Source organism: Entamoeba invadens (assembly GCF_000330505.1).
Source record: "Entamoeba invadens IP1 unplaced genomic scaffold scaff_1105074726609, whole genome shotgun sequence".
NCBI classification, from domain to species: domain Eukaryota; phylum Evosea; order Mastigamoebida; family Endamoebidae; genus Entamoeba; species Entamoeba invadens.
The window spans coordinates 172,588-186,693 of record NW_004191835.1 but is presented as its reverse complement, the minus strand read 5'-3'; the positions used below and the strand labels follow the sequence as shown (position 1 = coordinate 186,693).

Sequence of the window (14,106 nt, the reverse complement as noted above, 5' to 3'; positions counted from 1 at the left end):
CTTCCATGTCGATATTTCCACTGAATGGTGTGCTTTCTTTATGTTATTTTCCTCTCTTTGATTCCCTTTCTGTGTTATCTTTCTGCCTTTGAAATTTGAGAAATAATAAATATGGTTGATTGTATTAACTATTTCAAAATTATATTTATAGATTTATTATAGTTTTTCAACATTTGTTTACTTAACTTAATTTCATTATTCCAATAAATGTAACTTTAATTAAAACAACACAAATACAGACAAACGGTCGTAATAAAGCACTTCGTTTTGTTGCTTCTCTTCGTCTTTTCATGAGTTTCGTTACTATTAATTACTATAAACAAACCAGAGTTAATAAAGTTGTCTTGATTCTGTTGTGATACATTTTGTCGCTTTGGTCGACATGTTTTTGTGTGGACGCGCTGAAGTGTGACCTCTCCATTCGAGCACACCAAAACGTAGTTGACACGTGACGACTCTTCGTCGTTATTGTTGAGTTCAAATTGTTTGTCCTTCACGTGATTCAATATCACAAAAATTGTTATTCAAATGTTATTCGGAAAAGTGAAACAAACATTCATCGTCACGATATTTGAGTCGCCTTCAAATTTGTCGGATAAAACCTCATGCCTGTTGAACGCGCAAAATTTTTCATGAAAATCTGGAAGAAAAGTGACATCATACGTTTTGTTTTGTTCCATCAACAAAACTAGTCTTTGATTATTTTTATTTTTTCCAGTTATTAATAAGAACCTTTTTAATTAATAAAAATTATTATTGTATTGATTGATAAAATTAAAAAGCTTACAATGTAAAACTTATGTTATAAAAAGTGCTCGTTAATTTTAATTGATGTAATTAAATTTTACTCGTTAATTTTTTGAACTTTCTTAAATTAACCAATAAAAAAATAGTTATTTTATTAATTAAATTAATTAAATGCAACATATGTTTTTTCCTCAAAAAAATAAAATCTAATTTGTTAGAACGAGATTTTTTTTATAAAAGTTGAGTCGTCAATAATCTTGGTGGAACGAGAGGATATTTGGGAGAGGAAAAAACAAGACAATTTAAAATAATGGACAAAAGGGATGATGTTACGAGTCCGTTGCTAGAAAGCACAGAACTCGGAGAACAAGGAATGGATTTGTTTGAACCACCAACATCCTTTTGCAAGCTCGCCATTCGTCTCGAAGAGATCCTTGGCGAAGAAGATAAGACAAAAGTGTTTGACAACACAACAGAAACAAACATCGAAAATAAACCAGAGAACAAGAAGTACAAGAAAGCTATTGAACACACACGTCGAGCAAATAACGTTTCCAAACTCGAACCGGGAATTATAATGACTGAGAAAATGCACCACAAAGATATCGGGCCGAAGAGATATGTCGAACTTGGTCAACGCGTTGACTGAACACTTTTAATCAATTATTTATTCATTCACCCATCACGCTTCGCACAGACTGTAAATAGCTCTGCAGGTCGTCCTCGCCCATAAAGTCGGGAAGGAAGATTCTCCGTCTTAATGACAGAGGGCCCTGGTCGACTGCGTTAACTCGTTTAATCGTCTCATCGACACCATACATCCTTCTGAGAAAGTCGTTCTTTGTCTCTGAATCTCCATTTGGCCTTTCCTCAGTTTTTTGATGTTCGCTATTCTTTTCCGATTCCTTTTCAATACATTGCGATAGTTCTACTTGTTGTAAAGAATAAAAGGAATTGTGTTTTCTCCTTTTTGAAATCAGAAGTTCGCTTCGGTACTTTTCGACCATCATTTTGTGATACGCCAATTTCATTCTAATATACTGTGTTCGGCTCATTCCTCTTATGCGTACTGAATAGTTTCTTCCACGAAAATGTCTTAACTTTGCTCGTGGTTGCGGTTTCACTGCTTCTTGAGCCTCCATTTTTTTTTCCAGTTTTATTTAAAAGGTTTTAATTAATAAAAAACTCAAATGATTTACTCACAACTCGTTTAATTCTCACACCATTTACTATGCAATTTCACTCCTATAAAATTCTTCAGAAGACAGAAACGTCCAAATTCTGTGGCAGCGATAACACACTGTTCTTCGTACAAAACTTTTACTCCGAGTGTCATAGATTTCTCCCACCAACGAACACTTTTTACATATCTGTGCACCACATAACTCGCACCATTTTGTGAAAAACCCCAATTTTTCATTACAGACATTACACGTGGGTTTAGCTTGAACTATTCATTACTACATTATTCACTCACTCATTCAAATCCAAAAATATAATTTCGTTCACTTTAAAAAAAGAAATCTTGTGGATTGTACACTAGATTTCAAGAGAAGTGGTGAACATTTTTTTTAATTACAAAACAAAAGAAGAAGAGCAACAAACCATTCCTTTGTAAATGCATTGAAACTTTTTCAAAGAATCCTTGTGCCGTTTGGGAGTGATTTCTTGTTGTTGCCAAAGCCAAAAAGTTCTTAGAAAGATGATTCAAAATGATATCTATTAAATCGTTGAGGTGCTTCTGGACATTGCTTTGGTAATTGGTTCCAATCCAACAAGCTGTAATGATTGGGAGAAGTGCATGATATCCTTCGACTCGTAACATTTGGTCGACTTCCGAGCGTGTGACGATATCATAGAAAATGGCCAAACAGACAAGAGACACTGGTTCACACAATTCACTGGTTTTGTTCACAAAAGCGATACTTCCTATAATCCCTACTTTATTGATATCTCGTAGAAATATTTCAGTGACGTTTGTAGGTACTTCTTCAATTGAATGAATGCCGCGTTTCACTTTGTCGTATTGAATAATATCTTTAACTGAATCAAACACCAAATTCACAATTTCCGCCTTCCAAATGCTTACGGCATCATATTGGAAGGGACTTGAATACATCGACTCAACTAAACTATTCACAAGATACTTTTTGAATTGCTCGCTACACTTTTTGACATATGAAAAGACCAAATTGCAGTTCATTGCGTTGATAAGTAAGTTCTGACACAACACTCTTTCACACTCGACAGAGAGTTCTTCCTCGTCAAAGACATATGAGAAGTATAACAACATCGGAATAACTTTCTGATTCATATTCTCATCTACACAATTCTCGTCTAATCGATAAGTCCCATTCAAGTAAATGTATTTGATAAATTCACCAATCCCTTGACACGCAGCACTCATCTCTCCTTTTTCTAGTTTGACTTCAACGACACATGGCGTCGGGTCACTCGTTGGCATTATTTCTTGCATTCCCTTCCCCCTTTCTTGAGTGTTTTCAGTATCCGTTGTACTCACTTTCTTCATCAGAAACTCGTTTTGTTCCTTCTCGAGAAGCTTTTCAAAATACCTTGAAAAGAGGTAAAGTAAGACACGATTGAACCCAACCTTTTCCACAGAATAGCCATCAGAAAACTCAAAAAATCCATCAAAGAACTTTTTATTGTGCAAGAGGAGAATGTCTTGAATGAAAGTGTTAGTTGACGGACTGTAAATGCTATCCAACTGCTTGAGGCGCGGACTTTTCTCCAATTCAGAATGCTCCACAGAATCATACATGAATTGTATGAGCACAGTAAACTCCTCATATGTATACCCACCTACCTCGTAATAATACACTCCTTGACGCTTTTCCATTTCCCCAAGTTCGACTTGAAAAAGTGGCGACCTTGCAGCTAACACAAAGGAGTGTGCTGTTATAACCTTTTCCTCTTCTTGTGGGAAGTAAATTATAGTATCGAAATATCTTTTGTCCTTCACGAGTAACAAAGGAAACACGTTTGATTCACCGCTCCATTCCATTTCGATATCTTTACTCCGACTTTCTGTGTTGTGTTTTGCTTGTTTAGTTGCCATGAAGACAAGTGGGTCTACCGCTTTCTTCAACTTTGTAAAGTTTTCTGTTTGCGCCACATCGACTTCTTCACTCTTTTCGTTGTCCGCGTGTTCTTTGTTATTCATCACATTAAAAATTATTTCAAAAAGGTTCTCGTCCTTTTCAACCGTCACACCGCTCTCTTCAAGTTCGTTCGGTTCTATTTTATCCATAGGAGGTGGTGGCAATTGTGGGATGTCCTTCATCTCCGGCTCATCTTTCATTTCAGTGTGTTCCGTCTTTTTTTCTCGTCGATTAACTTCTTTACTTTCTTTCATTTCCTTTTCCTCTTTCTTGGGAGCATTTGGGAATGGAGGAGGGTGCTGGGGTGGAGGCACATGAAATTGTTGTGGATTTGAAGGTACTCGTCGACCAAAGACAATAGAATCAATACAAAAGTTTGCGTGTTGTTCGATTTGAGTGACTGGAAAGAGTTCGCCACAAATTGGGCAAGGGACCATCTCCATGTTTTCAGCCATCAATTGTTTATTTCAAGTTCTTTTAAGTACTTTTTACCATCAATTTATACTATTATTCAACTCTATAATTTCACTCTAAATTTGGTTATCACTTTTATCGGAATCTAATTCCAATAATTGTTGTGGTTATTTGCGGATGCGTTTGAATTAGATACCGATAAGTTAATACACAAGAGACGTCAGAGCATTCCAAGCCATGTCTCTGCTATTTCATTCCAATGCCACCAATGAAGCGAATGTTTTGAAGCTTTTTAAAGCGGGAGTATACTTCCTTCTTAAAGTCTTTGTTATCCACAAAAATTTCTTTCAAGTCTTCATTGACCTCTTCGATATTAAATTTTCTCGAACATATCGTGAACTTTTCTAATTTTACTTCGTTCAAGTTAGTCTTCTGGAACTCACAGAACGAATAGATAACAAGTTGCTTCAAATTGATTGGGAAGGTCATATCATCTATGTAACAATTAGTCATCCAAAGCTCTTCCATCGCATCATATTCTTCAAAATTCAATTCCTTGACAGTCACTCCATCTAAAAACACTCGTTTGATCCGTAGTGGCAATACAGTTCCTTCTGGATATCCATCTTTAATACATATCTCTTCTACTCGACAACTTCTCATATCAAATGGGACAACTTCACAACTCACTGTTAACGACGTCATAGGACATTCATTTTCAATGTCCTTCGACTCACAGACTAAAACTTGAACAGAAGATGGATAACACCACTTTTCATCACAACAGTACGATTCGTCTATTACAATTTTCTGAAGGAATTGTAAATGATTTAAATTACTAAGGATTGTCGACTTCTTTAATTTGAGACTCGTTAAACCAGTAAAGGCCGATAAATCCCACGTTTTTTGTTTGGTCAAACTCAACTTTTTAATATAACGGAAATTGTCAATTTTCAGTAATTTTTGATGGCATTTGACGCATTTCAGACTTTCCACAGTGCTTGGAACGACAATCTCATTCTCTCCAATTATTTTAAGTTCGCGCAAATGACAACATTCCTCAATATTCTCACACGTCCCTTTTATAGAGAGTGATGTAATCTCTGTTGGTGCGCGAAACGAAACCTTGCTATCAACAGTCAAGTTCTGGACAGAATTCCAATTTGTCAAATCGAATTGAAATTCGCTTGTAAACATGATTTTATTTGGAAGATATTTTGTGTATAGACTTTCGTTTTTGTACCTAAAAGTCATGTTCTTCACATAAATCCTATCGTCAATATTCTCGAACCAATCTTCAACAACAATATGAGCATATGAGAATATTTTTGGAATGAGTGCGACACGACTAATAATTTCGTTTTCGACGTCCAACTTAATCTTTAAATTTTCGATGTTATAACTCGACACGTTTTTGAGGAATTCGTAATCGATCGTTGCCGTGTCGAATTTGATTTTAACGTTGTGGAATCGTTTTTGTCGTTGTGTGAAGAATTTTGTCATATCCACGTTTTGTATTTTTGGATAGAGTTTGACGTTTTTTAAATTTGGAAACATACTGAGATCCACGTATTCCTCATAGTAATCAAATTTCAATGATACAAGTCGTTCTTTGTGTTCTAAAATAGTATTAAAGTATTCTTTTCTACAATTATCTTTAATTTCAATACATTTAATATTTGGATCTAGGTTATTTAATATTTGTGGTGAATAAAAAAAGGTGTACAGACAGACAGTTTCGATGTTTGGAAATAATTTGAGTTCTTTAAAAAGTTGTTTCTCAAGTTCTATCATGTCCACTTTATTCATTTTTTTCGGATATGATAAACAATAACATGGATTGGTTTTTAAATAACACATGACGGATCCACATTTCTTATTGATCGTTGTAAATGTCTCAGCTGTCTTGAGCGTTTTCAAATAAAATACAACGTTCGCCAAAAACACCCTTTCAAGTTGTATCCCCATTTCGCTGTTTTTTAAGTTTTCGTTTTCTCAAAAAAAATTTCGTTGTATTTCTGAAGGAACATTTCTCATTTTCTATTCACTGTTGTCTTGGGATTATGTGGACATTTCAGGAATATTGAAGTAATTAACATCGTAAAAAAGCCATTAAATATTTTGTTATAAAATAAATAATTCAAATAATTGTTGCTAATTTTTATTATAAATTAATTATAGTTGTTATACTAAAATATATATATTTGTTTTTTTAATTTTTTAATTTTTTTAGGTATTGTTTTTAATTAAATTTATAAGTATAATAAGTAAGTAATTTTAATAAATAATTTTTAATTAATAATAATATTATTCATAGTGGTAATTTAATAATATTTTTTTTAAAAACTAAGTTAAAATTACTTTTTTTATATTACATAATTATATTTAAAAAAATACTAAATTTTAAAGTAATTAATCTAATAATTTTTGTAATTAAAATAACTATCATTTTTTATAACAATAGTAATAACAAAAGTTAAAACTTTTGTTTTTTTAAATATAAATTATATATTTTAGTAAAATAAATCATGAAAAACAAACAAAATGTTACTATAATTTATAACAAAAATATTATTAACAAATGGTTTTACTGTATCAACATACAACACACGATTCTGCCTTGTCTTTACATTGAACAGCCTCTTTTTTTGCTTTAGCGATCATTTTAATATCCTCGGGGAAAAGTTCCATATCGCCGCTTTCGTTATCCCTACAATTCTCGTTAATTCTGAATTCGAACTCTTTTGTTCCAAACAAAGTTTCGATGTCCTTTTTCCACGAGAACATAGAAGCTCCTGCGAACGTCGAGAAACTATTAAGTTCGACCACCTTTACTTCTCCCCTTTCCACATCAGTCACCGCGAAGTCCACAATATACGACGTGAGTCGAGATACGTCCGGAAGAGTCTTCTTTTTCTCCTCAAAAGTTGGCTTAAATTTCTCATCGAAGAAAGTACGAAGAACTTTTTGAATAAGGGCTTTATTTTTGACTAAGTAGTCACTGTAGAATATCGGATTGTACTGAGAAACTGCTGTTAAAATACCTTTGTGAACGAACCCCCTAAATTCAAGCACGGGATTAACAGCGTCACACCACTCCCGAAGCGCTAAGACTTCAAAGTTCTTTGTGTCGATGGTAGGAAGTGCCAAGAGTCGAGTCAAGTCTGTTCGAATGCGTTCGGAGTGGAGAAGCATATCCATCATTTCGTCGGTTGTTGTACATTTCAATAACTTGAACCTCCCAATATAATAATTTTGGACGTCTTTCATTGTTGGTTTTTCGAGTGTTGTACCATTTTTTGAAGAAGAATTAATATCATTGGACTCTTTGTAGATGTCTGTCAGAATTTTTTCAAAACGAAGTTTCATGTCAGGCGAAAATGCGTCCTTTGCACTGCGTGTCCCAAGACGTATGAAATAAGGTGGTGGGTGTTGGCTAACAACTTCATCAAGTTTAGTCTTTATTCCTTGAATAACTAAATCATCAGCGTCATATTGAGTGTACTTTGGACGGGATGTATATGTGGTTCCCCAAAGGTAACTATTCATACGCTCTAAAGACTCTGCCTCAGTTCTTGTGATGTAAAACGTCCATGTTTTGAACGTAAAATCAGATATTAAATCCTTCCAGACCTCGAGCATCCCTCCACCTTCTCCATACAAACGGCCAAGTTCTTTTAATTCCTCTAAATACTTTGGGTCAATGGATTCTTTTTCAGTCGACATGTGTTTTTATAATTCAGTTGTGTTTAATTTTGAATTTGTAAGCAATTAATTCCTCTTTCCTCTAATTAATAATTCAATCCACCAAGCTAGCCTTATGGGAAAAGCTTGCCTTCTGAGATTGTTTTTCAAATTATAGTTAATGTAATCTTAACAATTTTATAATTAATAATTAAATATGAAAAACATTATTTAAAATGGAGCTGGTTGATATGTGACAAATAAAAAATTGTAGATAATATAAATAATATAATATTTTATAAATAAAATAATATTTCTAGTTTATATAATAAAAATAATAAAAAAACAGTCCCAGAAGGCAAGATTTTTCCATAAGGCAAGCATGAGGGACTGGAATTAATTATTTTAATTATTTTTATAATTTTTATTTACTATTTTTACTAATAATATTTTTCATTAGTTTTTATCAATTGCCATTTCAAAAAACGATTTATTTCTATAGTAAAACGGTGTTCTATAATAAATAAAAGAACTTATTACAATAAAAACGTCCGTTATAATTCACAAAAAACCCGTCAACACAATCCAACACCAAATTACCATGTCACTTGTTCTCTTTAAACCTCTTTCCTTTTTGTTGTCTCTGTGGTTTTGAAGTCTCGTCATCGTCGAGTGGAGTCTCCATAATTTCCATCACTTTTTTTATAAATTCCTCGATCTGTTCGTCGGAGAATTTTTCGGGTTCAGTGACGAGGGAATAAAACTCGACGATTGAAGTTGGCGGGTAATTGGCGATTTGGACTTTTTCCTCGGGTGAGAGGGTAAAGTCTTTGAGATACTCTGCCAAGAGCAAAAGCCTTCTTTTTCTGAAGAGAGGTTTTGCGTCTTCGGACTCGTGGTGTCTATAAACAAAATATTCGAATGGAGACAACTCGATGTCTTTTTTGACTTTGTAATTGAGAAGAGACATTACCTCCGCATTTGTGAGGAGTCGTTCCACACTCATCAAATCTTCTTTTTTGAGTCTTTATGATTCTTTTTTATTTCTTTACTAACTTCTTTTGTAGTAACTGATAGTTTAAATATAGTTTTTCAATACTTAATAATATTAACAACAAGTGTTTTTTTGTTATTTATCTTTTATACTATTATTTATTAAAATTAATAATAAAAATGTCTTATATTTTTTTAAAATACAAATTATTTATCAATTAATGATTTATTATGTATTGACTAGTTTATTTTAAATTATAATAATACATTTATTAATTAAAATAGAATATCATAAAATCGGCATTTTTAATTTTTTCTTTCTTTTTTCATGTCCAATTATTTTTTACAAAGTTAGCACTTTCAAGCATCGAATCATGCAATGATTAATAATAAATAAAACCCCTTTGAAATAAAATTCCCAAAAATGGATCAACAAATAAAAATATCACTAAATTCCAACTGAAATAAACAAAAAAAACACTTTTGAAAATAGTCAAAAAAACAAATTTTCCTAAGAAAATCCCCTTCGAAACTCTCCATTGAAAACTCGAAAAGTACTGATATCAAAAATGGAAAAGGAGCCCTCGAAACACAAAAAGAAAACGACTGCTATCCAATCCCCACGAGATTTAAAAAGTAAGAAAGACAGCTCGGCCACTTCTCTTCCATTAACTCCAAATAGTTACTCCTCAAAGTACTCTTCTTTTTCCGAAGATAAACTTTTTGAAACTCCACGAAAGACGGACAATGCCTTCCTCACAAAGACTTTTCTTGGTGTTCCCAACATATTACAAAACTCGTTGCGCTATTTAGAAAATTTCTTCGCATCAAAGGCGTTTCAAAATACATTAAATGACACCAAGACCTTTCGCGACTTCTTGTGTTTTGTCGAAGATGATATGTCTTCCATTCTCTCGCAATCAGTCACTGAAAGTATTATTAATACATTCCCTAATATCCCAAAAGAAGCATATTTGGCATGTAATTTGAATAGACAACAAATACAACGGTTTCAACACTTGGTCTTCCAATACAATAAAATGCCTCACTTCTTCGGTTTGTTTTAAAATAGTTAGTATATTATTATATTTTAATATTCATTTTAAAAGTGTTTTAAGGCATTTCGCAAGTCAAGTTAAGATGAAGAGCCAAATCTATTTCAAGGTGGATATACCAATCAGTGTCAATTCTCAATACAACATTATCGATTCAACACAACGTGGTATATTCTTGATCCTCTCCACCTTGTTACAGTAAACTTTCAACAAAGGTATTTCCCTTTTTCATCATGAACATTTAAGATATTATACATAAAAAGTGCCATATAGAAGCAGTCTATGATTTTGGTTTTACGACAACTCTGACATGAAAAAGGCGTTATTTCTGCTTCAGAAATATGCGGTTGGTAAGAGCGTCAATTTATATCGAGAGGCGAATCCGTTCATAGTTATATTAGTGATCAAGCTATACTTCTTATCTCTTTCGCAATCTTTTTTCTGTGTGAAACTTGTCGACGAAATCGAACTGTCGAGTCACAAAGACACTTTGTGTTCTTCTTTTCCTTCTCCGATCAAAACAAAATCGTTTGCGTCGTCTGGGAGTGAGGACCGCCCGATAGTGGAGAGTCTTTTAAATTCAAAGATGAAGAAAGAGGCGAACGAAGTGACCAATTGCATCAAACAGTTTCTTGAAGATGACGAGAAGAATGTATTTGATGAAATTTTATCGGTGATTTCCTCAATATCAGAGAAGTGTGGAGTGGACGAATCAGTCAGAGCAATGAGATACTTTGTCGGGTGTATGTCTCCAGACTTTACTTTCTCAGACGACATCATCAAACAGATTTTTGCAGAGAAGAAAGACGAGAAACGAGTGTCGATACCAATGAACGACTCCGAAGAAGCATACGACGGTGAAGTCGTTCGATGTATCTTCGACTGTGTGAAATGCCCTCTATGCTTTCTCACAGAACCACTTAAAATGGATGAAACGACAATCCCGGGCAAATTAGCAGTGACTACGTATCGCGTGATGTTCACTCCAAATGTCAAATTGAATAATTCTCGGAAGAGTTTAATGGGGAGAGTCGCACAATGCCCCATTGGGAATATCATCGAGAAGAAATTGATCGAGCAAACAGAGGGCAAAACACAATACCACATATTAAGGATCGTCACTTCAACGTTTTTAGTGTTAACGTTTTTAGCAGATGATGACATCTTTAGAGCAGTGGATGCGTGTATAGACGAAGTATTGACTGAAGGGGTGTTACCCGTCTTTATTAATGGACTTGGTGTTGGGCACGTGAATGTACAAGAGGGCTGGATCAAGAGAAACACTCGGAATGGGTGGGAAGATAAGATGAATAAAGATTGTAGTGTATTACCAAAGAATGCCCCACTCTTCGAAACACAAGCAAGATGCACAGAAATGGGAAGATTGATCTTCTCGTGTTATTTAATGGAAAACACAGGAGCCACTTTACTTCGGCTTACCACACCATGTTTGTTGTTTATGGTTAATTTATTGATATTGAGAGTATGAAAGATATAATAACAGAAATAGAATATAAATAATACTAATATTAAAAGAAGAGTATTACAAAGAGAAGTAATAGAATAACACCCAGCAAAGAAGAATATCTTGAATGAACTCACTGTCGAACAAGGTTCTAAAATCAAATTTGACATCATGCCACTGGACCTTCAAGGGGTCGAAAACTTTGAGAAGTTATTTGACGATATCAGGAGTAAAGTTGTATATGGCAAAGACGCCAAAGAGGAGTTTCAAAAGTACACAGAGAAGGTAGAAGAGGTGAATGGAATGGTCGATTATTGTTTCAAGAAGTTGAGTAGTGTGTTGTATGTGTTAAACCGAGGTGTTAGTTGTTTGATAGTGCCCAAGAATTTGCGGGAGACTGATATCGGCATATTTGTGGCGTTGATAGAGATATTGACGGAGCCCTATTTTCGTACGATAGAAGGGATGATAGAGATCATTCATTGCGAGTTTTCATCGATGAAATACGATTTTGAGGGACAGAAGAATTCATTTGCATTTTTCATAGTGGTGTTACTTACAATATACAAAAGCTTTCCAAAGGCTTTTGAGTACAACCGAACATTCATTGAATACATTTTTCATCACTCAACGTCACATGTGTTCACAGACTTTAACATGAGTGATACCTCATCATTAAGTGAATACGTCAAAGAGCACTTCAATGACTTCAAAAACGTGTTTTTCGAGGAGATGCAAGACACGATATCCATTTCATTGATCACAGTTAAGACATGTGGCGAAGTCTTTTATAAAACGTTTTGTATGAACAGTCAAGTGATCTACAAAATCTTACAACCACAAAACACCCCAAATGAAATCGACTTGCAAGGAATGGAACTGTACTTCTTCCCTTTGTTCCATAACTTCCCAAGTCTCGAAAACGTCACGAAACTGTGTTTGAGGAATAACAACTTATCATCATTCCCAAGCGAAATCAATCAGTTCATTCATATCAAAAACATCGACCTTTCTAAGAACAAAATTAGTCGAATATCTGACATCATTTGTGAATGCACTAACTTGACTCTGTTGGACATATCAGACAACCAAATACTCTACTTACCAAGACGCCTCACTTCTATGAAGTTGTTCGAAATCAATTTGAATGGAAATTCCCCTTCGCAAACACCATTTTCTCTGTACTTCCCGTCGATGTTACAAAAACTCTCGCTGAAATCGTATTTCTTCCCAACAAACATCTCTTCGGTCAATTTGACTTCACTCGATATCGGCAGCAATTTTTTAGAACCCGACTTCATGCACGCGATACCAAAAAGTGTTGTTGAGCTTGGGTTGTCTAGTTGCTTATTAGAACATCTGCCAACGTTAATCACAAAATTGACAAATTTGGAGGTGCTAGATATCTCGGAAAATCCTATTGCAAGCTTCCCTCCTGCTTTCTTCACACTCAAGAATATTAAAATTGTTAAATTACTGAAGACCAACTTTAAACAATTGTCTTACTTGTTCGGACAATTTGAGAAACTCGAAAAAGTCGAAGTTGATGAAAGTGTTGTAGTACCAGCCCTTCTCTCAAAGATCTTCCCTGAGAGGTTAATTAAAGAAAAGTTGCCACGGAAGAGTAGTGAAGATGTGGTGAAAGTGTATTTCACGGGTGATGGGTCGCAGAAGGATGTGTTAAATTTACTTGTCAAGAAAACGAGCTCAGACAAAGAAAGTGTCTATTCCATTGATAAAAACACGGAAGGAGTACTTCTGAATTATGAAGATATAGAGCAGACTCTATTTGATAAGATGAAGAGTTCAGTCTTTGTGATTTGCTTACATCTCGTCAACTCGAAAGTCAATTTGGAGCCATTTTCGAGACTGGTTGCACTCTTCTCTTTTGTTCAATTGAAACAACCAATCATTTGTGTGATGGTGCGAATCAACACAGAGACTTTACAAGACACGGATCCCATTTTTGAGAAGGTGATCCATGACACGTATCCAAAGTTAAAAATAGAATTCATGTTCTTTGATATTAATGGGAAGGAAAAACACGTCAAAGACTTGACGAAGTTACTCAAGAATTACTCGGACATTTCGCGCATATCACTGACGCCAACGTGTAACAAGTTAGTGGAGGAATTACAGCTGTTAGACTTGTCACCTGGCATCGTTGAATTGGATTATATCAAATTGGTGATGGATACGATGGCGATCAAAGAAGACACCCGTGACAGTGTATTAGAAACCCTTCAACGTATGAATTACATCTTCACATTTCCAACTGAATACTCCACAGCGGTATGTAATTATACAATGCATTATCAAATGTCACGCCCACATAAAAACCACTTCTGTTTAGTAGCAAGTAAAATAGTGTATAATATGACACTCTTTTTAAGTTTAAGTAAAACCACAACAGGACTCCAACCACCAGACTTCTTGAATGAAATCGACTCGATGGGGATCGAACAACAAGAATACTTGTTGGTGCTCTTAGAGTATTTCCACGTAATCTTTGTCTTACGGAAACAGTTTTTCGAGAAACTGGGGATGAGTGAAGAGTACGACACACTCTACCGCATTGTCAATAGTCCGGGAGGCCTTCGCCAAAGCAATTCGTCAATAACAAATA

General features: G+C 34.6%; 9 protein-coding genes across 9 annotated transcripts; 3 read left to right on the top strand and 6 right to left on the bottom strand.

Moving 5' to 3' along the window:
• Window positions 1-680, bottom strand: EIN_135850 (hypothetical protein; the record flags this gene model as incomplete). The annotated part of the gene is made up of 4 exons (XM_004185259.1): window positions 1-36; window positions 246-284; window positions 326-491; window positions 555-680. Coding segments are annotated over 4 exons (367 nt in total), but the record flags the coding sequence as incomplete, so codon positions are not given.
• Window positions 681-1,057: 377 nt separating this feature from the next.
• EIN_135840 (hypothetical protein) lies at window positions 1,058-1,396 on the top strand (the record flags this gene model as incomplete). Its single annotated transcript, XM_004185258.1, has 1 exon — window positions 1,058-1,396. One exon carries the CDS (start codon window positions 1,058-1,060, stop codon window positions 1,394-1,396), a length of 339 nt encoding a protein of 112 aa, XP_004185306.1.
• A 22-nt stretch (window positions 1,397-1,418) lies between these two features.
• Window positions 1,419-1,889, bottom strand: EIN_135830 (hypothetical protein; the record flags this gene model as incomplete). Its single annotated transcript, XM_004185257.1, has 1 exon — window positions 1,419-1,889. The coding sequence occupies one exon, from the start codon at window positions 1,887-1,889 to the stop codon at window positions 1,419-1,421; it is 471 nt and encodes a 156-aa protein (XP_004185305.1).
• An 87-nt stretch (window positions 1,890-1,976) lies between these two features.
• Window positions 1,977-4,324, bottom strand: EIN_135820 (hypothetical protein; the record flags this gene model as incomplete). The annotated part of the gene is made up of 2 exons (XM_004185256.1): window positions 1,977-2,197; window positions 2,353-4,324. 2 exons carry the CDS (start codon window positions 4,322-4,324, stop codon window positions 1,977-1,979), a joined length of 2,193 nt encoding a protein of 730 aa, XP_004185304.1.
• Window positions 4,325-4,529: 205 nt separating this feature from the next.
• Window positions 4,530-5,840, bottom strand: EIN_135810 (hypothetical protein; the record flags this gene model as incomplete). The annotated part of the gene is made up of 1 exon (XM_004185255.1): window positions 4,530-5,840. The coding sequence occupies one exon, from the start codon at window positions 5,838-5,840 to the stop codon at window positions 4,530-4,532; it is 1,311 nt and encodes a 436-aa protein (XP_004185303.1).
• A 1,038-nt stretch (window positions 5,841-6,878) lies between these two features.
• Window positions 6,879-8,009, bottom strand: EIN_135800 (hypothetical protein; the record flags this gene model as incomplete). The annotated part of the gene is made up of 1 exon (XM_004185254.1): window positions 6,879-8,009. One exon carries the CDS (start codon window positions 8,007-8,009, stop codon window positions 6,879-6,881), a length of 1,131 nt encoding a protein of 376 aa, XP_004185302.1.
• Window positions 8,010-8,571: 562 nt separating this feature from the next.
• On the bottom strand, window positions 8,572-8,973 carry EIN_135790 (hypothetical protein; the record flags this gene model as incomplete). Its single annotated transcript, XM_004185253.1, has 1 exon — window positions 8,572-8,973. One exon carries the CDS (start codon window positions 8,971-8,973, stop codon window positions 8,572-8,574), a length of 402 nt encoding a protein of 133 aa, XP_004185301.1.
• Window positions 8,974-9,529: 556 nt separating this feature from the next.
• On the top strand, window positions 9,530-10,252 carry EIN_135780 (hypothetical protein; the record flags this gene model as incomplete). The annotated part of the gene is made up of 2 exons (XM_004185252.1): window positions 9,530-10,016; window positions 10,101-10,252. 2 exons carry the CDS (start codon window positions 9,530-9,532, stop codon window positions 10,250-10,252), a joined length of 639 nt encoding a protein of 212 aa, XP_004185300.1.
• Window positions 10,253-10,325: 73 nt separating this feature from the next.
• On the top strand, window positions 10,326-14,106 carry EIN_135770 (leucine-rich repeat containing protein, putative; the record flags this gene model as incomplete). The annotated part of the gene is made up of 2 exons (XM_004185251.1): window positions 10,326-11,463; window positions 11,590-14,106. Coding segments are annotated over 2 exons (3,655 nt in total), but the record flags the coding sequence as incomplete, so codon positions are not given.